At 39.7% G+C, this 25,675-nt stretch overlaps 1 protein-coding gene and 1 long non-coding RNA gene across 5 annotated transcripts in view; one reads left to right on the top strand and one right to left on the bottom strand.

Annotated features, from left to right (window-relative positions):
• DCP1A (decapping mRNA 1A) overlaps positions 1 to 16,329 on the bottom strand; it is a 41,134-nt gene extending 24,805 nt beyond the window's left edge. For all 4 annotated transcript variants that reach the window (XM_040568682.1, XM_040568683.1, XM_040568684.1 and 1 more), the window contains exons 1-4: positions 16,068 to 16,329; positions 15,171 to 15,211; positions 13,195 to 13,322; positions 4,089 to 4,155 (exon numbers count right to left, since the gene is read on the bottom strand). In XM_040568682.1, coding sequence (XP_040424616.1) covers positions 4,089 to 4,155; positions 13,195 to 13,322; positions 15,171 to 15,211; positions 16,068 to 16,205 — 374 coding nt within the window. In that variant the 5' untranslated portion in view covers positions 16,206 to 16,329. The remainder of the gene's footprint in view (positions 1 to 4,088; positions 4,156 to 13,194; positions 13,323 to 15,170; positions 15,212 to 16,067) is intronic.
• An 8-nt stretch (positions 16,330 to 16,337) lies between these two features.
• LOC121075426 lies at positions 16,338 to 22,018 on the top strand. Its single transcript, XR_005822960.1, has 3 exons — positions 16,338 to 16,587; positions 17,448 to 17,600; positions 21,716 to 22,018. It is a non-coding gene; the product is annotated as an uncharacterized LOC121075426 (long non-coding RNA).
• Positions 22,019 to 25,675: the final 3,657 nt, after the last annotated feature.

The following is a 25,675-nucleotide window of genomic DNA, read 5'->3' as shown; positions in this document are numbered from 1 at the left end:
CAAACTTGGTTATCCCATGCCTTTTTCCATCAATCCGCCAAAGTCTTGGCGAAACAATTCACTATATCGATCACTGACACCAGATTGATTGTCCAAACATGCCATGACTGTCAACAACATGTTTCGACCCCGTCTTTAATTGTAAACCATAGAGGTCTACGGTCCGTACAGTTATGGCAGACCGATGTAACGCATATTCCAGAATTTGGTCACTTGAAATATGTTCACGTATCGGTAGATACTTTCTCTCATGCTATTTGGGTGACAGTTGTGGTGGGTGAAACTAGTCGCCATGTCCAGGCTCACTTCCGTGTTGCTTTCATGGCGCTAGGCATCCCAAAAGAAATAAAACCCAACAGTAGCCCCGCCTACGGTAGTCACTCCCTTCAAACCTTTTTTCAAACTTGGGGTATCCGACATATCACAGGCATTCCTCATTCTCCCACGGGTCAAGCCATTGTTGAGCGCACACATCGCACCTTGAAAACACTGCCAAATAAACAAAAAGGGGGAGACACCCAGGAAACACCACAGAACAGGTTGGGAAAGGCACTTCACGTAATGACTCACCTATCGTTACGTTACCCTTTCCTCACAAAGAGGTACTGCCCATAGTAAAACATTACAAAAATATGAATTCCGCGCTGTCACGGGTGCCACAGTCAGAGCAGGCCTTAGTAATAGTAAAAAAAAATTAAATACAGGTCTTTGGGTGAGACCCCAGCCTCTAATAACTTGGGGTCGAGGGTATGCTTGTGTCTCCACAGGTCACGGACCAAGATGGGTACCAGGAAGGGGGGTAAGGCCATGGTTGGTCTCCTCCTCACAATCGCCGCTGTCATCGGTTATTGCCAGCCCTGGATCTCCATCCAACCACGCCGCAACATCTGGGTCACCCTCGCCAACATGACAGGACAAGAAGCGATGTGCCTGTCCCAGGCTAGTGCTAACGATCCATTCACAACATGGCTGGTGGGGAACCCGACAGATAACAAAGACTGCACTGTCTACTTGCTGCAAGCGCCCCTAGAGCCACAGGAATTAGACATTCTGGGATGTGAAACAGCAACAGCATGTGTAAGGTTAAATTGCTCAGGCAAAAAAACAAATCATGAAACAAATGGTCAACGCCACACTTGCTCCTTATTGCAATGCATCTCTTTGCTGTAATTATACAAAACTATAATAGCATCCTTCCTTGCGCCAGGAGCCGCTCTGCTCGGCTGTGGGATCGACTGTGGAATGGACGCCCCTAGGTGCACCCTGAGCATTTTCCTCGGAGGGGTCTCCACTCTCAGCCGCTCACTACGGGAGTAGACAAGGACCTCCTGAAGCTGCGGACAAATTATTTTAAGTGATATTTTCTTGTGGTATGAATGAGAAGTGCAAGAGGCCTCTCTGCATGATTGTGCTGTGCGAGTGAGAAGCAGCATCGCCGTGAAGCTGCATTCCTAGCGCTTAGTGGCTTGTTGACTGATGTAGATTCTAGTAGGCACACTACTTTACAATCATAATTCTGCTTGCGATTTTCACCCTGTTGCTTATTGTACCTTGCTTATTGCAGTGTCTGCGGTGATTGATAGAAAAATCTATAGAAAGCATTTGGTTGATTGAAAATAAAAAAGGGGGAATTGTGGGAAAGGAATTCGCAGGGAGCTTTGTGCTGTTTCGCACGTCCCTGAGTTAGAGATACTGAGGAAAACAGCGGTAGAACCAAAAACTTGAGCAAGGTCGAGATAAAGTAAATTGGCTACAGTGCTAAAGATGAGCTTTGGGCAGTGGCCAATTGCTGGCTGGCTCGAGGCGCATGTCTGAGGGTCTCTAACCAATTGTATGACAGACTCGGGCGCGTGGACAGCACGTGGGGCTACGGGGAAAGTATATGTAGTAGTGAAAAAGGGCAATAAATGTCTCCTGTTCAAGAGCCATCAGGAGTCCGTGTCGTGCATCCCTTCAAAAGGGCATATTTTAGTTTTTTGAAATACATTTCTCACCCCAGGCTGAAACAATCCCTGCAGTTTCAGCCTCCTTCTTGAAAAGGAAGGACACGTAAGCATCAGCACTTTTACTTTTCTTCTCACTGCCTTCTACCCATTTGCAGGGAGAGGAAGCTTGATGTTTGGAGAAACTCATGTCAACAAAATAGTTTCAATCCACTTTTCATCAAGTTTGTAACAACAGCCTCAGAAGTGCAACTTTCCCCTTCTACAGCAACGTGCAACTACAATACCTTTGTTCCATTTTTTTTTTTCTTTCCATCTTTAGATTCTCAGAAGCTCTAAGACACATGGTACCAAACAAAGTGTGCTTTCATTCTACAGGACTTTAAAAAAATATGTAAGACGATATACTTGCACAAAATGCTTTTAAGTATAGTAATGGCTTCTGCAAATTCTTTTGTCACCCCTACATCTATACACAACCATTAAGAAAAAGAGAGCCAAGAGTATTTAGACATTCTACATACTAGTAATGAGGAAAGGCTTTATGAAATATACTCTCAGGTAATCAAAGACTTACTACCAGCAATATGTAGGCTAGTGAATACCACATCCTTTTTGACCACGTTAATAGCAGCAACAACTAAAAACCATACTGAAGTGAGGTCCTAGGACAGATCAGAAAAACTTAACTGTCTGTATTCTGTCAATACCCAATCAATTACTTTTTCTATCTACACGTTTGATTTCTGTAGTTTCACTTGCCTAAGACTGAAGAAGTGACTATGGCCAAGACACATTCCCAAAATCTGCTTGATGTGTTAACTCTAATTCCCGTTTCCAAGATACGCTTAATCCACAGTCACGCCTAAATTAGCAATTTGGTTTAAAATGATGTTCACCCTATGTCTACTTTACATATTATTAAGTTCTGCCTGTCTTTGAAATGTCATGACTTGCAAGACATGACATGCTGATTAGAGTACACAACAGGGAAGAAGGTGCAGGAAAATAAATAGTGATGGTGCAGAAAAACAAAGCAGAGAACACAGGAAGAGAAAATACCCTGTGGAATACATCTGCGTTTCGCAATTTTGCATTTTTTGCTAACATATGAACACACTGTCACACACTTTAAACTCTTTCCTTTCACAAAGGACATTGAAGATTCACTTAAATGAATTCTCATCCTCTTCTATAAGCAAGGCTTAATCAGCAACACACCTCACCTGAAGGAACAGAGACAAGAACACACTCTCTACCCTACACTCGCTACATTTTAAGCATCTCATGCCACTTGGCCAAATCAACCAGCGTCAGCTTTCCTTGACCTCTTCTGTTCACCCAAACTACTGAAGCCGTGCCAGTGCAACCACGTACAGCACAGATAGGCTAACCGTACTGCTACACGGATAGTATTTTAACAAACTAACAATACCATGTGTCTGCAAACACAACTTGAAGGTTTCTTTAAACAGACATCATTTCCAAATTCTCCCGCTGCATGGTCTCCACACTTCTAAGAGCCTCAGGAACCGTAAAATAAGAGCAAGTGACATGGCAACTTTATAAACTAATTTATCTCCTGAGAAAGAAGAAAAGCATTAATAAAAGTTGAATAACAATCTAGAAGTTTAGCAACAAGTTCCTTTTATTTTGTAGTTCAGTCTACACTCCTAACACAGAATCTTGCAGAATGAAGAACTATGTACTTCTCCCACTTTCCTTCAATTTTTTGACTTCAGTCAGGAATAATAATCAAGCTTTTCAAACAGGAAACGACCCACCACCAAACCAACCACAAAAAACACAGCCCTTACTTATTTGCCTACACTTTCTGCCTCAGATAATCTTTTGCCAGGGTATTACTCTCCATTAAGCATCTCGATACTAAATACAAGTGTAAGATAATAAACAGGGCTTATGTTTGCACTCTTCAGAGAAGGCCAACTAATACTTCAACTGAATTCTTTACTACTTAAAAAAGCCTTAGTGCTATAGTTTTGATTATTAACAGACCCCAACAGCAGCAAGAGCTTTGTATCTCTCGATTTAAGGAGGGAAAAAAACACACGTGTAATAGGTTCATTTTTTTTTTTGCCTGTATTATGTAAAAGAATTACAGAATAACAAGACAGGAGTACTTACTTAGCCATGAGTTTTGCTATTCGATGACAGTCATTCTTGTCGTAAAACCAGATACTGTAAATTGACACTTAAAAAGAAAAAAAGGCAAGTGTGAGACAAGGGTTGAAAGAATGAAAATAAATCAGTAGAAAGGAAGCAAAAAACAACAGCCCATTAGCCCAGTAATGTATGAATTAACATCAATTTCCACTCAAATATTCTCTGCATGACCAAGTACCATTTATAAAGTAATTACAAATAGCATGTGGGTAAACACAAATACAATGTAAAACAAATTAAACGGATGGACTACAAAATGCTGATGCTTGTTCACAGGTAGAAGAGGCAAGCAAATGAAGTTTTACATGCCAGATGGTTTCTCACTACGGTTGCAACCTTCTATTTCGAATGGCAGATCTTACCATTAAACTAGGCTGAAGAATATCCACATAGTTTTTGAACACTCGTTTTCAACACTGCCAGGTTTTGAAGTTCAACAAAAGCGTTCAAGTTCGAGTTGCAGTATGACAATTCAGTCACAGGCTCTCTCTAAAGGTTCCCTCTCCTAATTCTTTTCATGAGAAGCAGTTGTACGGGAAGGGAGTGATAACAACGCTCCAGCTGTCCTGTCACATTCATGGAGCAGCTTAAACCCAGATTCATACTGAACCCTGCTCTTTGAAGGCAGCAATGACAAACCAGCAAGGGCAAAAGGCTTCCAGCTCAGCAAGACACCCAGCACAACTCTGGTTTTCAGGGCAAGTACAATTCCACTGAAACTTGGCCAAGTTAGAGCCTGATCACTCAGTGAAAGACATGGCAGAGCAAGAAACGTGGTCAGCAGTGCTACATACTATTTCTTCATCAGCAGCCCCACTTTAAAGATGCCATTTTCACCCAAATACATCCTCATCTCCTCATTGTCCCCTCAGTTGTGCCAACACAACAGATCTGCAAACTATTCTCACAACTGTATTCGATCCAATTCACACAGCAGGTTATTTTAAATTCTGGTTCAACCATGAAATTTACCAATGCAGAGTGTGCAAGTACCTCAAAGGCAATTAGGCACTTGACATATGTTACCACTGGAATATTTTCATTTCTGAACAGATATTTTTAGCCCTTTAAAATTCAGCTTTATAGCACAGTTCATGCCATTGTTTTCATTAAGTTGAAATCCTTACAGAAAAGGAAAGGAACAAGTTAAAAATGAACACACTACCTTTCCTAGCTGGATATACACTTAATTTCAATTTTTTTTTGTTTTAAAAGACAAAAAACACACCCAAAAAAACCTCAAAGTCTCAACAAAGGCCTACTCAAGGTTATTTAAGCCACAGCAAAGACTGTGATTATTTACCAAACATAATTTTCTAGAACTTCCAGTTATCCTAGGCTTGCTATGTTGGACCAAAGAAGTCATGCCCACACCTCGCTTCTATAACAAGATCTTAAGACAAACTGAAGTTGTACTTTGCTTCATCTTCTTATGTTTTTTTCTTTTTCCTTAAGTAACTATAGTCATTTAACTTTCTTTGCAAGTTCAAGATGAAGCAATAGCCAATAAAGATTTTCTAGCCATAAAAAAATAAATATAGCACAATTTAAGCTATTTTCTCCTTGCAAAACACATAAGCCAACTGACGAGCACATTGCCAACATTTATGAAATATTTATGAAAATTTGTCACCTCATACAACTGGACTGTTTACTGCATTGAGACTCAACAGCATTTCAGTGTGAGCTGTTTCTTTAGTCATGTAGAATATTTTAACGCTAAAGAAAAGCTCTTTCCCTTCCCTGACTCCTGTATCAGACGAACTACTAAAAGAAGAAAGCTTCTTCAAAAGCATACTTGCTGAAGAAACAAAGATAAGGAACCTATAATGATATCTTAATGGGATAACTGATAAGAGTCACACACTGTTCTGCCAGACACAGGCCTACACAAGACCTGAAGCCGATTGAAATCTCAGCTCTGCCTACAGAGCATCATTTTTTTCCTCACTTTGTACTACTGGCAAACAATCACAGGGAGTCACCACAAAACATTAGCAGTATCACAAGGTTCTAAAGCAGATTATGAACAAGCAAACTTGGGCATTAAGTTAGATATGGTCTGACAGACTGGAATGCTTACCTCCCTCTTTTCAGAAGAGGACTCATTGGTACCATCAGTCCAGCTCCCTTGCTCCAGGTATCTCCAAACTTTCTGCCACAACTGCCTTACTACATTTGATGTATTTAATGTGTATACAACTTCAGCTATGAACATCCTTGCATTAGGAGTTGGTACTTCCCAATTCTTTTGCTATCCGTGATCTTACTACACCCAGCAGAAACATCAGCTGAACGTTCGTATGCCTAACGGCACATCTTTCTACTGCAGCTCTCTAATAGTTTCAGCCTAAACTGACTCATTTTTTCCAACTACTTTAACACTTTTACTCTAGCTTTTCTACACCAAACGCTGGGCAGCATCTTCAGTAATCAAGCAGAGAGAGTGTAGTCATAATAATACTTCGGTGGCATTCACATTACACTGACACAAATGAAGTCATGAGTAATCCTTAATCACGGCCAAACCAGACCTGATAAAATTAAAATAAGTCAGTTATCTTAATCTAAATTCTTCTTGGACATTAGGTACCTGGGCAAGTTAATTACATCACTTTGATTAAAAGCAGTGACTCGTAAGTATTAATCTAAATGTGTAATGCCAGCTTCTCATCCTGGCTCCTTCTCCGTTGTGCTTCCACTGCTACAAAGAGCAGTCAGATCACCGCTCCAGCACTGCCCAGCTACCGGAGGTGAATTTGGAGCGGAGACAGTTGAGTGCCACAGCAGGACAGAGGCCACACTCTGGCAACTTAAAGCAAGGCTTCATGCCACGGCTGCAGTTGCACTTCAGGTTTCATTTCAAGTTATGGAAAATAAACAGTGTCGCCACCCTTACATTCTCACAACTTTGCCGTGACTCAGTTTACCCCAATCCACCCTCTCCCTTATGTCATTATTAAACTTTAATCCAGACCAGTTCCCCGATATTGTTTGCAGATCAGCTTGACAAACATGCCATCTGGTACCAGAGAAAAGACAGAAACAAGAAGCTGAGGGCTGCACAGTAAGGCAAAATGGTTAAAATGTTCATGTAATACTATGCCAAAAGGAAAGTATACGGGATTCGTCAGCAGTGCCAGTTTGAGAGATTGCAAACTACCACTCTCTTGCTTTAACCAGGTTAGTCATTTGTGCAGATACAGCTTTACCTCATCCAAAACAGTGGTAAATTGTAAAATGGATCATAACTAGCTGGGAGAGCTGCTGGGAAGAGAGAAAAAAAATTACAGTTTCAATTCGGATGTTATCCTACAACAACTGAAAGTGGGGGACAATATCCCTTCCAACTCCTTCTGCAAAAAATGGGTTCATATTTTGAAACCACCCTAAAAAGAAATCATGGAAGATAACCCAATCTCACTCCCATTAAAAACAAAAAGCTGATAATATACATCATTTTACACCTCAAATAGAAGGCAGGTGTATAAAGTGATCTCTCTCAATGCTCATATTTCTTTCAGTAGTAAGATTAGCTGAAATGCCACGGCCCCCCGGCCACTGTGCTCTAATCTCTTCCTCATTCACAACTCTTATTTTTTTCAATTTAAATATTAGACTGTCACATAGATTTATAAATCATTACAAATCATTTTAAAACATCCCTCCCCTTCTTATTGCTTTGAATATCAAAGGCTACTTCACAAATAGTATTCACAGCACAATCCCACCAGCAGTTGCACTGGAGTAATTCAGCAGGTGGCAAACGACAGCCACGTCCAGGATCAGGAACACTGGAACAAACTCCCATCTGACAAAGCACCGCACAGAACGAGAGGGATTACTACTACGCAACACTGAATTAGAGCAGAAAACCCCTTCTAGTTCAAACGCCATTTTTCAGGTCAAACAAAATATTTTTAGCACTGCTTAGCAGCTTTCAATGGTTCTTCCCCTCCCCCTAGCTCGCATTGCTGCTTCTGCTGTAAAGGTATCAAGAACAGGCTCCTTCCTTATCTCGGACTAAAGCACTGGGTTAATGCGCTTGCTGGAGAGCCCTTCAGCTGCGCCAGCTGCAGAGATGTGTTATGTTCACTGCCTTGTCAGTTGGGCGGGGGGAGAGGGGGAGAATATGATGAGACACTTTCCTTAACCGTAAAGATTCCCTGATTCAAAACCAATCAGAAGCTCTTGCAAAGAATTTTAAAAGCCATTTGAAATCAAGCAACTCACTTTTGGTTTGCTGTTCTGAATACGAGTGTTTATCATTAATGATAACGCAGGATGACAGCACTTTGTACCCAACTTTTACATTTAAAAGTATAAACATCCCCCAATCCATTACTTTTGTTTCACTAACTCTTACCTTTGGATAAGGAGTAAGAAGAAAGGGGAATAAACACACCAAACAATGACCATTTATTTTATTTGTTAAGTTTTACACTTGGCATCTGCCTTTTCAGAACCACGGAAATAAATCTGCCTGACCTTCCAAAAGAACTAGCTTGGATTAAAAAGCCTTTTAATCAAGACCAACACCACCGACACAGAGGGAAAGTTATAAATGAGAAGGACTTAGAAGAATACTTCTTGCAGACCTTTAGGGGTAAGATGGTCATTGTCTAAAATTGTTACTAATTTTCCTTTATTATTTAGCGAAGTATCTACTTGTAAAAAAAAAAAATACTGCTGCACAGGAGCCATCACGCTCCAATTTCTCACATTACAGACTGAAAGAAAGTACAGAACTTTTAGACTAGGCTATTGTTATTGTTACAGACAGAGCCACATCCATTTTTTAAAACAGATTTTAACATACTTTTTCTCAAAATACAAACAAGAGGAAAGTTGATGGAGATACATCAGTGGGATTCAGTGCTTCAGGAACAAATACTCTGAACACTCTAAAGAACGTGCATGTCTCCAGACAGAAAGCTAGACAAGGATCTCATGTACACAGCAACACACACTCCCGATGAAGCAATAATAAATACCACAGTAAGTATGAAGCATAATCTAGAAGGTCTAACTTTTGAGAAGAATTCTAAATGCAAAATCTGTTACGTTACCAAACAAGAAAGTGATTGATTGCATTTCTTGATTCATTCTTATTTAGAATTAAAGAAAGCTAGTACTTCCATCTAACGTTGAAAAGTAGAATATTTTTTTTATTTCACCGCTGTAACTGATACAATGTTTAACAGCTTCTTAGTCACCGCATTCTGTCATTTTTGCTTTAGGATCTGATACTCCTGAATAAGTTGTCTAAGCTTTCAAACAGCATTATATACAAATTTTAAAGTAAACATATCTTGCCTCGAATTTTTAGATTTAAATATTGTTTTGGGGTTTTAATCCTATGATATTGTCAGAATTATTTTGAGAAAAAAACAAGTTGGGAAGTATTTCAGTTACCTGCAAAAGTATTAAAACGGTATTATTTTCTGAAAAAATGCACATCTTAGATCTAACCAAAATAGCAACTAATACTTTGACCCAAATGTTTTCATATCACTCAGTGAACACAAGAGAACGTAGGTGTACAAAAGATATTTTATCACTTGATCTGTTGTGCTAGTAGTACAACCATGAAAGACACTTTCTTACCCCATCCTGCAAAAAACAGAAAAAAAATACAGAACAGCCAAAGAGAAGTGAGGCCTCCTTTCCCATGGGAATAATATAGCAATTCCCTCAGTTATTCTAAGAGCATGAAAAAACCTTTGTGCAATTACATTAGCTATAAGCTTGAGATCCTTTAACAATAATTAAGTTCAATTATGCAGCAAACTATAAATTCCATTGTATAGAAAAATGTATTTGCACAAATCGAACTACAAAAGAATGGTAAACCCATCGAGAACATGATTATCTAGCATGACAGGCAAATTCTTCTTACAGCCTCCAGCCAAACAGAAATGTTTATATATGGCTTGCAAAATTTCTCATATAACTTGTTAGTGACTCTGCACAGACCGGAGTATGTCACTCGATAGCATCAGAACAGTTCTCATGCCATTTAAGAAAAATGTCAGAGGTCTGAACTGGTGCACATGACAGACTTTGCCCTTATTATCTTTGTAAGGCAGAATCCCAGAGCAAAGTGAAAATACAAAGTTTATAAAACAGTGATATAAATATTGTAATCACTTATAAATATTGTCGACGTGCCACCACGTATTCAAGAGAGGCTCCATAATTTAACTGATATCATCTTCTATTTCTACCGTGCCCTGGAGGAGCATCAAGCACCATTTGTCATTGATCTTGTTACAACCTAAATATACAGGCACACTGCTGTTTGGCAGAGACTAGAAGCAGTATTAACAAACAGGAGTTTTGGAAAGCTAAGGAACCAGAATAGTCAGTTCAATAATTCAGCCATTTGAGCAGGACAACTTAATTTTGAACGACCGCAGCAGATTTTCCTTAAACAGGATGCAGAAAACAGTGCAAGAGAAACAGGACTGTTGCCAACACCCTGTTAACAAGGTATTTTTCCATGCCCAATCTAGCAGTCCATCCTCTTTCTGTCATTACAAGATCTCAGAAGAACTTCACGTTAAGTCCTTAGAGATACACACCACAAATCCCTTAGGGATGCGCATTATATTATCTATGGCCTTAGAGCTCCTATTTGAATTGGTCTCAAAAATGCAAAGGTTTTTCACGCCAGCAGGCAGCTGAGCAGAAGCGGACACTTTTCTGCATGAAGAGAACTCCGACAAGAATTGCCTCACCTACCTGTACAACTAGAACATACACATGTTGAAGTCTGTCTGTAAATACGGATCAGTCCTGGAAGTGGCTTTGCTTATTTAGGTTTCTGGAACAGTATGCAGATAGAGGCAAATGGATTTAAAAACTTTTTAGTTGTATATATACATTTTTTTCCTAACTAATTCAATTGATGGAGATCAGGCAACTGGGGAAACTGCAGGCAAGTAAGAAAATCCCAAACTCAACAACTAAAAGCAGAATATAATGGAGTTAACATGCTGAAATGATAAGGACTAAGAAGCTTACATGGAATTTTCCATACTGCTAAGTTTGTTCTTGAACAAAGCAAACACTAACAGAGTGCACAAAGTGATCTGCTGCCTATTTGTAGCACTCAGGGCAATAACTAACAGCACACTAACTACACTTCACGTCTCCAATTTGCATTCAGTGCAGACTGGTTCTGGACGCACCTACACTCTTTCTAGGAGACAGAATGGAGTGATGAAATACAGGATAGTTTCCAACCAATGCCTTTTGGTCAGAATGACAGTGACACTGACAAAGATACGGGCAATAAAGGTACTCTTCAAAATGCAATTATTTCCAGTATCAAGTCTATCATATTCTCCTTGCACACTTCTGTCTAAATTTCTTCCTTCCTCGTACTTTCCTGTCATCTCTGTCCTAACTGCCAGGAGCCTCCCACAGATTTTACACAGTTGTGTCCCATAGGAAAATGAGGGCTTTCGTCAATGAGAGAAAAGCACATAATTAGCTTTAGGGGTTTCTAATGAACTCACAGCCAGCCTACCTTCTCTGACTGCTTCCATTAAGTGATCCTCTGTCACTCCCACTAGCATACAACATGGTAATTCCACAGTAGCTCCTGATACCATCAGAAGCTCCAAGCAACAAATGAATCACCAGCTTCCTGTTTCCCTTATATCACCAGCCTCACATTTGCAATCATTTCCTCTGCTGACACCTCAACAGCCACCCTGTACCTACAACCATCCCCTACAGCTCCTCTTCCTTCCAAACCAAGTGACCTGCTTAAAGACCCAACTCAGTGCAGCATTTCCACACACATCCCTCACAACTTCTTGTGAATCATTTCCTTCCCTGATCTCCTAGACTTGTCAATTCACTGACAAATTTTGACTTCTTCCCCTCTCTGAGGCTTACAGAAGGAGGATTGCTAAGCCCATTAAAAACAGAAACCTCCCACCTTAATGTGTTCTCTGTCAACTTAATGGAAACTATCCTACGCCCCACAGACCCTGAAGGCTTTCCAAGGGGCAAAAAACAGGATGGGATTAAAATCTGATTGGTCTTTTAGGTACACTGAAGCGCAGCCAAAACAGTGTTCCTATCTGTAACTCAAGGAGACATTAGATGATAAGAAGAAGAGATTGTGTCGATGAAGTACTTTTTCCAGACAGTACATGGGTTCTCTAAGTAATTCCGTAAGAATCTGTCACTAGATAGCAAACTAATTTCAAGGACGTAGCTTAAATAAGAGGATATAAAGTGATAGTTTTATATCACGAGGACACTCTGCTCTGTGGGACACCTTTTATATCACCTCCTTAACCTCACAATAGTTTCATATACACATATAATCCCTTGTACCCTCTAAGAGCTACCTAAGTTATAGTTTGAACTCTTTGCAGTAGTAAGATTTTTTACTGTGTGCCAAACTGGAACCCTAACTCAACTGACGACCCCAAATTGGTATTAGAGATAAACTGCACCACAAAGATAGGGCTACTATTTTACCACTCATCTCACAGCACTCAAGACTTGCTGGAGTCTAGATTCAAAGAAATTTAGCAGACACATTTGTCTCCAGACTCCAAATCCTGTTCTGGAGAAAGAAACCATCACCGAGAGCTGTGCAATTTTCACAACCCAGGCAGCTACTGATTAATATTTAATTTTCCTCTTGCGAAAGAAAAAAAAATTGAAGAAAATTTCACAATTTGACTTTTGAAGCCCTCAGAACTTCTCTCAGTGTTAAATATTCTCAATAGTTATACATCTTCACTTATCTTTAATAATGCTATAGCCCTGTGCATATGTTTATGTTAAACCTGTAAGCTCATTAGTTAAAAAGCATGTAACATTATCGAACTTTGTCTATCCTGTTTTTACTGAAAGCAGGTGATCATCGTAAAACATTCTCAGCTACTTAAGCATATCTAGTATTGTAGACAGAAACATCAAACAAAGCACTGGAACCCAGCCCACTGCATTACACTGAAACACAGCATGGTAACTGGAAGCAGTCTGGGTTATAAAACAGAATCTGAGGGTTATATGGATTAAAGGATGTTATACTCACAGCTAGCATTTCTGTAAAGAAGAAAAGGCTCATGGAGCTGAAACTCCAAGTCTTTATTTACTGGTTCAACCAGGTTGTGCATGTTCAGTCGATTCACTATTGTAAAACCATGATAAGGAGAAGCCGACCTATTGTTTTAATTAAAATAAAAGCATGGATTAATACCTTGATCAACATATACAAACAATTTTCTGAAACACAGTTATGTATTAATCCTCAAATCTCCATTACTTTATGAACTAAAGCTTTAGCAGTCCTGAACATCTAATAGGTGTTCTTCTACGCCATTTCTTGGCAAACCAACTCATTTCAATTTAAAATCATGCTTACCTCAACTACGGTTAGGATTAGCGTTACAGTTCTGAACTGCTGAATCAAACATATGCCTCAAAAAAAAACCCCACAAAACTATTCAAAAAACCTACAGCAGGCCCAGGATTAATTTTCAAGTGTATTTAATACTTCAAATAAGACAGCTTTGAAGCTTTTTAGAATCTTTAGTTAGAGGAGAAAAAACATCAAACCATACTATTCAGCAACACTGACCTTACTGCAAACAGGTGTGACAATAAAAAAAAAGATGGCTTAAGTAACAGGAAATTCACTTAGAGGGTAACCAGAAGCAGTAATTTCTTCCTAAAGGGATACTCTGAAAATAAAGATTTTACCCAGTGTCTTCAAAGTAGTTATTAAAATATTTACAATTGTACTGCTTAGTGAAAGAATTTTTAATATCCACATTTTTGGTAGACACCATGTGGAAAAAGGAAGCAGCAAGCAAGCAAGCACACACTGGAAATACAAGATGGTTTTGTTTCAGGTCTATTTTCTCTTGCTGCATGAATGTCATGTCAGCATACTGAGCTGTGCCTGTAGGCACTCATATAATCAACAAAGCAGCATGATGAAGGCCTTTGAGGGAAGAGGAGGCTTGTTTTAGATCATTCATTATCTCAGAAAAATAACTAGCTAAGCAAAGGCACTAGGGTAAAGAAACTGATATAATTAGCTAGTAAGCGTTAACGTTTTTATAGCAACATGGACACCTTTAAACAATGTCCAGCACCAAACCTGCCAAGAGTTTCTACGGAGGTGGCAAACGGTCCTTACTGTCACAGGTTACTCGTCTAGTGCTCTTAACAGACCTTTTGTGAAATAATCAGAAACTTTTTGTTTAGTTTGTTTTAGTTTGGTTGGTTTTCTTACACTGTATTTCCAAACTTGGAGCTCAAGCAAAGTTAACAGCAAAAGGTGACTTGTATTCCTTTACAGTGCCAAGATACAACAGTTGGAATAACCCAGTCCCTGACAGTCTGTTTCAGGATGGGTTGATTAAGTCTGCATTATTCACACTTCTTACATTAAACAGAGTGTTATTTCACTGTTAAATTTCTGATATGCTGGCAACTTAAAACTTAAATCCATGACTGGTTTTGCTGCTTCCATCAAGAATATCAGTCCCTTTTCCCCATTCCACATAACTGGGAATTCCTTTCATTATTTTAACGAGGAAATCAAGTAGCCCCCAAGTGACATCACCCATTTTTAGAACTAGACAGGATATGACAGAAGTAAAGTTAAGAACATTATTTAATTTGATTTGAAATGCATATTGTTTTCATGATCAACTTTATGCATTTTAGGAGACATGGGGTGGCTATGCATTTATTGACCCCAATACATTAACAAATGTTATTGTTATCAACAAAGTAAGACTAATAAACTAGGTTTTTGTGTAGATACATACGTAGCATTTATCAGGCCCTAAGATTTTTCAGCAGTATTTCTGTGTGTTTTCAATAGGGTTATTCACTCATGCGCAGAGTTTATTCTTCCCAAAGTAAGCACACATATGTTAACAGCTGGACAAATAAGCAATTATGAACTGTATGCAATAAATCCAGTATGGAGCTGCACATGTAGCCACCTCCTTTGTTTTCTTTGTAGCAAAAAAGAAAACACAAAAATAACCTTACCTTTTGTACACAAATAAGGTACCTTCTATATCAGTTTTCTCCTACAAAAGAGAGCAGATGTATTTAAGAGATAGCTTTTATAAAACATTCTAATTACACAGACTACTTGCATTTTTTTTTAAGGATATTGTGATCTGTTATTTTCTGGTACTACTTATTTTTTCTTATGGAAGTTCAGAAATTAAACCCACTTCCAGAAGATTTCCTTCATGCTGTTAACTTACTGCTGTGATATAACGTATCCCACAACGGCCTCATGCTCAGCTTCACCAGCCAGAGCTGCACACCTTTTCACAACTCCTATTTTAAATAAGGACTACACTTTATTACCTACAAATAGTTTTTCACAGTTGTTACTTAAAACATGTAGAGCGCCAGCACACAAAACAACGAAACAACCTAACTACGTGCCCCAACTCTGTTTCGTACTTTAATTTTCCAAGCAGCCCTCACCATATGCTTGTGGGTCTCCAGCACAGCTCCAGCGCTGCCCACAGCACTGAACTTCCACGCACTCACATCTCGCGGTTCTGTGACCAAACTACAGCAGGCAGCAACAGCCCGAAGGAGGCACAGGACAGCTCTAAACCTAAATCAGGCTTTTTCCTTAAACTGCACCTTCAGAGACGCCTTTTTACTGTAGGACAGGCAGCCATACGCAAACCACTGAGAACAACCAGCTGAGGTGAAAGCTATATTTTAACGCAGCGACGAGTTTACTCCCCAAACCCCACTGCTCCCGAATTAGGGCTACGAACAACAAATTACACTTAAAAAAGTCAGAGCTGGAGCAGCCACCAGGTGCCCAAGAACCCTCCAGCCCCACAGCACCGATACGACAACGAGGGCCCGGCCGGGGGCGAGGGGACAGCCCCGGCCCCGCTGCCCGTCACTTACCCATTCGTTGGCCTTGGGACTGAAGCTGTAGAGCGCTACCTGGCCGGTCACGTCGGCGATGCTGGTGATGTAGGGGTCGTGGCGCTGCAGGGCCGCCAGGCTGATCTCCTGCCCCGCCCGGCCCGCCGCCGCCTCCATCTTGGGGCCCGGCACGAAGCGGCCGCGCAGTGTCACGGCGCGCCTGTCCCCGCCGCCCGCCGGAACGCTGAGCCCCGCGCCTGCCGTTCCGCCCCGCCTCACGGCGCACCCCGCCGCCCTACCTTACTTAAAAAAAAGAAAAAAGGAAAAAAAAAAGAAATAAATGTCCCCTTGACTGCATTGCGGGACTGCTGCCCTCAGATTGTCCTGGTCACTTGGTGAAATGGCCAGTGGTGGAAGGGTAAAGGCAGTGCTGACCATGAGACAACGCTGGTCCTACTGCTGTGAGGCGAAAGGGCACGGCCTGTGTAAAAATAAATGAAGATCCTGAAGTATTGCTTTTCAAGATTGAAAATTCAGATTCAGCTGTCACCTGAATTTGGTGGGTATCTTCCCATCTTCCCATACGTCTGTCCAAACACAGTGGACGTTTCTGTTATCCAACATTTTCAGTTTCGTTCCGAATTGTCTCTCCGCATCTGGGCATGTCATGAAGAGAAATAGCTTCTTTGTTTCTCAGGACCAGATCAAGCTAAAGATCTGTGTATTGCTTACATTGTAAGAAGTAATTATGTTTTTGCCATAATTTATTTCCTGACACGAGTAGTACAAAGGCTTCAGAGTTTGCTGCAGGCTGGCCTGTGACATGCTGTGAGCTGGGTCCCAGGACAGAGTAGTCACCTCCCGGGATTTTGGGGCCGATGTTGCTTGTTCCCCTGGGTTCCCCCTGCCTCAGAGGTGGGAGATGTGCCTGCGGCGTGTCTGTCTCCTATGCTGCTGACGGAGCAGACGGTGCAGTCAGGGCTGCGACTACGCGGTGCGGTGCGTAGTGCCTCAGACTCTGCCTCCGTGGTTCTACCCACCCCCTGCAGATACTCACATGTTCGTCATTATCTGGTATCTGGTTCACACTCTGCAGTGGGATATGGAATTTTCAATACTTCAGAAGAATTTTGGAATTAAATACTTTGTTTTTCTAAGGTATGGATTTTAGGAAAAAGAAAGTACAACATACATATGAACAAGACATGAAGGAATTCCAAAATAACATCATATTTGTAAAAGTTTGTGAAATCTGCCAGGAAAAAAAAAAAAAAAACAAACAAAAACAAACAAACAAAAACTTAAGGCTAGCAAACTTAAATCAAACTATGTTTGTGGCGAGCTTATGACCCTTCTGAGAATGTAAGGAATTTCCTTTATGCTTTGTATTACCACAGATCATGTTGTTCTCCATTGCAGGTGGACATACTTCTGATTTTAATACAATTAGCTTTACAGTTTAATCCTCCCCCCAAAAGGCAGACGTTTCATGCAAAAGCATAAGCAAGGATCCAGCAGTTGTGTGGCTCCATAAAAAGTCTTCCTGACAAGCAGCAGAAAGGCCAAGTTCCAGTAAGATACCAATTTATTTATTTATTTAAAAGTAAAGCTTTTTGGAGTGAACGTTAATTTACCTGTTTCAATGTCAAACAGCTCTAGCATAAAGTAAAAAGACATTTCATATACATAAAAAAGGTAATCTGTACACAAAATTCCCATGTACCTTCATAACGTAACTCATTCCTGAATCCCAAAACCTAACTACCTGTCAAAAAATCATAAAAAGCATAGACAATGTCATAGAGAGCTCCATAAATCTTCCATCCCTTGAGTCCTTCCTGTTTTGTCACAAGGGGGGTCCAATCTAATCGACAAAATTTGGGGTTTTATTGGTTCTGTTGGTAAAGTGTGAAAACCCATTTCCATAAAGGGCAAAGAATGATACTTAATATGATGTGAAAAATACTTTGCTATAAAATAGCTAGTTACTATTCAGTAACACTCTAAATTAGGTAACAACAGTATGAAGAAGTTCATGTTTAAAAGTGATCTTTTAAAAGACATTCTAAGGGCTCAAATGAAGCTAACAAAATGACAAAAACTTTTTAAACAGTTGGTTTTAAATGGCATCTAAAACACCTGCATCAAGCTGTTCCTTTCTTCAAGACTACTATAAGCAAAGGTATTTTTTAAAGTAAAAAACTTCCTGACAAAGGGCAGCTTTCTGCTGTGCCAGATCTTCTCAAGTGTGAAAACTCCTTGGCTGCATCTTGAATTAAAAGTGAAACATGAGGAGCATTGATTAAAAAAAAAAAAGAAGAAGCTGTGTTTTCCAGTTATGGGTTGCTTACCTCCTTTATCTGCTAATTCCTGTTCTTCATTTTAGTGAATTTATTCTCTCTGACCTTCTTCACTGTTGTTGCCTTGGAATAATATATTTTATATCAGAAATGAGTCATATGACCTGCCATCTGCTTCATCAACCTTGAAGTACACTGAAACACACAGTATACTTAGACTCAAGCTGTGACCTCTGTAAACTGAAATGTTAGTTGTATCCATTCAGGCTTATTCCTTGATTATTGTATATTGCAAATTTCTTTGTCCTCCTCTAAAGCTATGCAGCAGCTACTGCTGGGGAAAAGTTCATCCATTGCTCTCTATTTCTGGTTCTTGCACTGTACCAGACAGAAGTGTGATGCTGTACATAATGCCCTTTTGATGTTTGCTCTGTGAGTGGGACAGATTCCATTTGTGTTTCAACAAGTGAAGAGAACATTATGTTCTGTATTTCAGTTATTCAGCTGAGGTTTTGTAGGACATAATATGATGATTTATTACCCTCTGTACTGTTATCTACTTGATATGTGTTAAGATAGGTGAAATAATAAAGACCCTCTTTTACCCCTTCAGATGCTTGTGACAGCATGGTCGGGTCTTTCCACTGATGTCTGCTCTGCTGTTTGCAGTTGTATTAACTCTTTTATCTGGCCCTTGTTTTTCACACAGCAAATTACTTACGTATTTTCAAAGCTTATTTGGGCTCCTTTCAAACTTCATACAGAAAAAATGTTCTTCAGTCTGCAATACCTTTGTTTATCCCCTGTTAGCTGAATATCATCAGGAAAGAATATATTGCTGATGTTACGATGATGGAGAAATGTAGTCAGCATTCCCTGTCACTGCATTTGCCGTTACTGCTAAAAGTTGAATTAGGGTCCAGTGGATTCCAGAAAACCTGAGTGACTCACAGAGCTAGTGTTCTGTCATCCTCACTGTTTTCCACTTGAAGCAATTGTCAGAAGTTTCTGGTATCATGAGATATTTTGCAAATAGCACACTTTTTATTGGTTTGCTTACTGATTTCCTTGAATTTCAATAGCAGGTAATTCTTGTTTTATTTATTAGTAATTGCATTGGTATTTATGCCTTAAATTTCAGTGATAATGGCTGTTATTCAACAGAATTCATTTATCTGGGCTTAGTTCTAGCTAGGGTAAATTGCCCTGATGATGACTTCCTTAATCAATAACTTACCAGACTTTCATTTTGCAGTTTAATTCCCTAGACAAGCCTGCAAGCCTTATTTTGTGTGTGGGTTTTTTTTTTTTGTGTGTGTGTTTGTGAGAGATGTCAGTTTCTAGGTGTTAAAGTGGTTAAAACAAGGGGGGAGGATGCTAGAATTTTGATAGGTCTGCCATTTTGTTTGAAAAATCATTTTATTTCACAAGAAGCGTTACTTGGACATTTTTATTTGCTTATTATTTATTACAGTGTTTACTTCAGTTGCATTATTCGCCCTACTGTGAAGGCACACTTGATCTTTGCCATTAGTGAGACTGACAGTTCCTGGCATTCAGTCTCATTACTATACTGTACTGTACAAATAATTCTTCATGGGATGATTCTCCAGGCTGATAAAGGATAACCGAACATGGCTACAGTTGGAGATAAAGACCTCTCTCTTTGTAAATGAGATCTGTAAAAATTGTTCTTTCTGAGGATTAGCACAGAAACGGGCTTTTATGGTACTCACGAGCAGTTTATGCAGTTTTTATGTACATAAAGAAAAATTTTCTTTCCTGGCAATCATTCTGCAGTGCTGAGCGAATTACAAGCCTTTCATAAGTCTTCCAATTTGCAGTATGTTCTTTCTGCACTAATGTTGCATCCATAGGTACCTTATTGAAAATTCATGGTCATAGATATTTATTTTTAGCTATGAAAAATCTATTCCCACCTTTAGAGGAAGGTTTTCTAAATGGTTACACATTACAGCGTTATAGGGTAGCAGCATTTTTTTTTCTGCTAATTCTGCAGTATCCCTTGGTCACCAGATCCATTTCCTTTTAGCTTTCTTCCCTTGGTTACAAAACTAAACTTGTTAAAGAAGTCATTTCTCCACACCTACTGGCAAAAGGACAGAATGAAATCTGGTTAATGTGCCACAGAAGTTGTTAGGCTGGGTCCCTAACAATTCCAATCAGTGGGAATCGTTAAGCAATGTAACATGTTATTGAAGGTTGTTACAGTGTTTTCTTCACTGTTGTGTTTTAAGATCAGATGATATAGTATCTGCCAGGGTTGATTCTTACATACTCAGTTCTTACATCTGTACAGAGCCTTATAATTAAGTTAATTATTCAATTGTGCTATCATATCATTTCTGTCCTGCCTTTCTCAGGAGGTTTGTATCCCTTCCCTTCTGCCATGTCAATTGCTTACGTCAGATTTATGAAATAAGCCAACTTTATGTTTCTACAATTCTCCACACCAAAAGTGACAGTTTCTGGCCTAGGTTTTGTCGACAGGGTTTTTTTTGACTGTGTGACTACATCTGCAAATGCAGTGTGGATGGACAAAGCATAGTGATAATCTAAACAGTTAAAATCTGTGCGATTGCTTGATGTGTAAATCTACTCCTGTTTCTGAATTGTCATTTCAAAGTGACAAGGTAGAGGAAAACAGCGCTTGGACTCCAGACTTACTCAGATGTAGGTATGGGATTTTTACTATTTCTGTGCTGTACCTAAAACAGGGATAATATATAACAATTTTGTAGGGTATCTGAGTTTCCCAGATCTTGCAGTACTGAAATCTGATTTTAACTATAAATTACCTTGGTCACATTTTGTCATGTAACAGTAGCAGTCATGATTCTGTAACGGAAATGGATGATATTTTCTTTCTTTTTTTTTTCTTCTTCCTTTTTTTTTTTCTTCTTCTCCTTGTGCAATTGGCAAAATGGTCTAGCAAATCTGAAGCAGGAAGCATAAAAAACAACTGTGAATTACTGAAATAATATAATTTAATAAAGTACAAGTAAAATGATATAAAAAATGTTCAGTCACCTATGAGTTCACTACCATTTTGGACGTGATTGTCACCAACAGTTATCGTCCTTATCACAGATGCTAAAAAAACATGAAGCAGAGAGAGGGGATTAAATTACAATTACAATTCAGTAAAACTAAGAGAATGAAAATACTCAATTCCATTTATACAGAAAAGCTGTTCCCACAACAACAGTGTAAGAGGTTGAAATAGGTCACAGGCAGCCCTCCTTACATTGCTCAAGAACATTAGAAGGATTAATCATTTATGGATTATCTCCTAGAAACAATGATCTGGCGCAGACAGGTAATCCAATCTCCTCTATCTTTCTAACCTGGTTTGCCGTTTCACAGGGGATTGTGCAAGGGTGGCAATTTTTTCTAGGAAGACATTGTCTGCCTGCCAGCTTGAAACATGTAAATTGCTGGAATTTGCATCAAAAATATGACAGCTCTTCTCTGACAAAGGTAGGTAGTGAAACTAGATTGGTAAAACTAAATTTTTTTAACTAGAGCATGGAGGTTTGGCTTAGAAATTTTATCGTTTTCACCTTTAGTTATAATATGTCACTGAACAGAGTAAAGAGAGAATTTTGTCATTGACATCAATAAGAACTATAGAGAAAATGTTGTTTCTGGGACTCTGTATTTTGCATAAATGTCTGGTAATCTTTTCTTCCAGACTAAATTTGTCCAAAAATTTATATACATCTTACTTTTGAATACAAATCTTTCAACGATCACAGCCTCTATAACTACATTAGAAGTAGGTATACAGCCTTGCTTTTATTGATTTGTATGTTTAGTGTAATATGTAGGGATTTGAACACATCTCTAGCCAGTGGTGTCATATTTTATCCAATGATAGGTGCAGGGCCTGCTGCTGAATATATTAGAACTATATTAATTTCATTAATGGAAATGAACTCTATTGCAAATCTCCACTGGGGCAAATTAGCAATTGGACAAGAATATTGCAGAAGGAAAGGTGCACCATCAGGGATTCTCTATTGCTCATTTCATTTTACATGTAGTTTCTGTTTTATTGGTATAATAACATTATGGAAAACAATATGCAATTACTATCGCAAGGCTCAGAGTAGCCTGTTCCAAGTTTTCTTGTCCAGATTACAGACTGCACAGATCAAAACCCGACAATTAGATTAGCAAGGTTCTGTTTTGTAGAGAACTGAGAAACACAGCAGGAATAATTGTGCATCAGTAGTAGATGCCTTAAGCCTTAAGCAATCTACTTTAGCAGAACAAAGTCAGTTTTTAAACTCAATTTAACATCATTTTTTAAATTATTGAGTTATTGACCTTAAATGTACTGTGTCAGTTTTATAGCATTACCGAATGCTTACATTTTTGTTTTATTGTAGCCATCCTTCTGTATTCTTTAAGGTTCTTGAGCCTCTTTGAACATCTCTGTGTACCTACCCCTTTAAAACAGATTATCATGCAAATCTTAAAATGTGGGTTTACATTCTTTTTAATCTCAGAAGCCTTCCTGTAAAATAGCAAATCAGAAGTTCCTTTTTAATGTTTTTAGCTGGTTCTCTTAGAAAATATACACGTTTTAGAGCAATTGGCTTTAAAATAAGTTAGTTATATTTTTAAAGGGCTTCTCTTGATGTGGTACAGTAATAAGAAAGAATATGCAACAAAATTTTCAGAGTAAGTAGCTTTTAGAGCTTTTCAGACATGACTGGGAACAAATATAACACAAAACAGCCTGGTGATTTGGGCTTGTTTTGGTGCTACTTAGATTGTCCAGTGCCAGAAGAATGGGAATTGGTAAACCTATGTTTGGGTCAAACCAGTGTCATTTTGTACACTATTAAACAAATTCAGCTCTCTGTACCTTTGTTTTCCCATCATAGAATGAGTATCATGGCTTTACTCATCACTGTTCTTTTCACTGAAATACTTTTCTGAAGGATGATATGAACAGTAGGTGTGAGGAGGATGCTTCCAGGGGAGAATACTTTCTGGGAAGGGCTGGTGGCTGCTGGTCCATCGCAGGGCCTGGTCGGAAGGTGAGGGCAGCAGCTGCTTGTCTGCTGGGATCCTATTGCTGCGCTCACAGCAAGGAGCTGTGTCAGCGTTTTCAGCCTCTTTGCTCTGTCGGGGAGGTTTCCTCAGGCCCCTCGCTGCCCTCTGTGCCTGCCTGCATGCTGGCGTTGGGCTGCTGACTGAAAGACACACGTGTAACCAGGCACGTAAGGCACAGAGTCATTTAACGCTCAGTGTAAGCTCACGTACCTCCTGCTTGTCTCCGTTAGCTCTCTCGAGGCTGTATAATGCCCGGGACAGTTCAGTGACATAACCATGTGGACTTAATGTCCATCCTGTGACGTGTTCTGCCCGTAGCAGCTACAGCCAGGAACACAGGTTTCAGAAACATGTTCCTGCCTAGAACCGAAAGGCTGGGGCTGAGCCACGCAGCGTGGGCCTGCAGCCTGCTGCCGGGGTGGGTAGCAGGGAGTCTGCACCTTCCTGGAGCTGCGGTGGGAGGCTATGTAAGGAGGAGTCATTTACTGGCAAAAAGGAAGCTTAATTACATCATGACTAAGTAAATTAACTGGATGAGGTCCTAACTTCTTATTTGGCTTCTTTTCACCAGTCAAGTTCTGGCTGACGGAGGATTCCTTTGCCATAGTCAGTCAGAAGAAAGCCATAAAGCTGCCTGCTGAAGATCCTGTGAGGATCCCCGTGGTTCAGATGCACCAGGCATGGCAGAGGAAGGGAATTTCAGGAGGAAAGCGTTAAGTTTTCCTGTGCTGTGGAAGTTTGCAGCCAAACTGTGGCACAGAGCTAAGCACAGGAAACTGCTTAGTTCAGGAAGGCCTGTGGTGGGAGTGCAATTTCAGCCTTTAGTTTTGGGACCTCATGTCCCTTGACTCTGGTGCTAGACAATGAGTGATCAGATACTAGTGGATTATTTAAGAACAAAAGCAGTAACATCTTCTTTAAATAATTTCAAGTGGGTCATGTGCAGTTATGTGTGTAAGCAAAATGGCAGTCACATAGTGAAATATTTTCTACAAGATATGGAGTACAAATTTACTGAGTTTTCATTTTGAAAATGAATGTAATTTTAGAGATTAATCTACAAATTGGATTGCTTACTTTGGAACATTTTCAAAGGAAAAAGGACTAACTGATATATTTTACACTGAAACCATCTACTTCATTCATATAGTAATTTTTCCCCAGCAGTATTTCACAATAAAATTACTTTTATGATGTGGAGTTAGTATACTGAAATGATGAATCCGAAGACCTTATGTAGGGGTGATACATTTTGTCAGGTAAATGGCTGAAGAGCTGCTAAACATCTCTCCAATAGATTTATTTATAATAAACACAAATAGTTATTTAACTCCTCCAGAGTACCCATTTACATGGCAGGCTCTAACAGGGTCTTTCAAAACTCTCATGGTCAATGTGGTGAGTACTTCTTATTTTTAAAAATGATTACCTCTTCTAAAGCTTGAATTAGTTACGTGATTTCCAAAACAACTAAATTTAACAGGCTTTGATAGTTGCAATGCGAATAAATACACACAAGTAAAAATAGCCCAGGGCCAAATCTCTCTTTTCCTTATTGGCCTTGATGCCTCTCCAAGCTGGCCAACTCAGCCAAGCTCAGCTGTCCTGGAGGTCTGAGCCCAGTGCTTGCACAACTGCCCAGCTCCTCTGCTACCCATGAGTGAAATCTGGGGATGGTGACAGCTGGTGTAGAAATTGGTGATGGGTAGGTCAAACTTACTGTGTTTGCCTTTCCTATGTCCCTGTGTGCTTGTGTACTTGGCATCGGTCAGGCAGAGAAGGGGTGTTTTCAGGAGGGCTCGCACTTCCATTACAGACAGACTTACCAACCAAGGGAAATTAATTCCAGCAGTGCTGAGCTATTCTGCAGGGCAGGAATGACCAGAGTCCACTACTTACTGTAACTGAAAGTAGTTTAAAGCCAGTTACCAAAAAATAGAGCAAAAAATTACTTCTAGAAAATATTTTCACTGTGTGATAAAACTGGCATGCAAGGTATTTTTGCCTTTTCTGGATTAAGAAAAATTCCGATCAGCTCCATTTTCAGGACAGACTGGTGACCTGAATAATTCATGAGCGGCTATGTCTAGGAGGTAAGCTGAAGCAGGAGTAAGCTGTTGGAGTACCTGCAGCACATGGAGGAGTGGGGGATGAGCCAGGGGGAAGGCAGGCTGCTCCTCCTGACGCTTGCTTTAATTCTCACAAGAGCATCTGTGCAAGAGGCACTCAGCCTGAAGGATGTCTTAGCTTGGAAAGACA

This window comes from Cygnus olor, chromosome 10, assembly GCF_009769625.2.
Source record: "Cygnus olor isolate bCygOlo1 chromosome 10, bCygOlo1.pri.v2, whole genome shotgun sequence".
Taxonomy (NCBI): domain Eukaryota; kingdom Metazoa; phylum Chordata; class Aves; order Anseriformes; family Anatidae; genus Cygnus; species Cygnus olor.
Note: the sequence above shows the minus strand (reverse complement) of the source record. Positions and strands in the feature narration are given on the sequence as shown.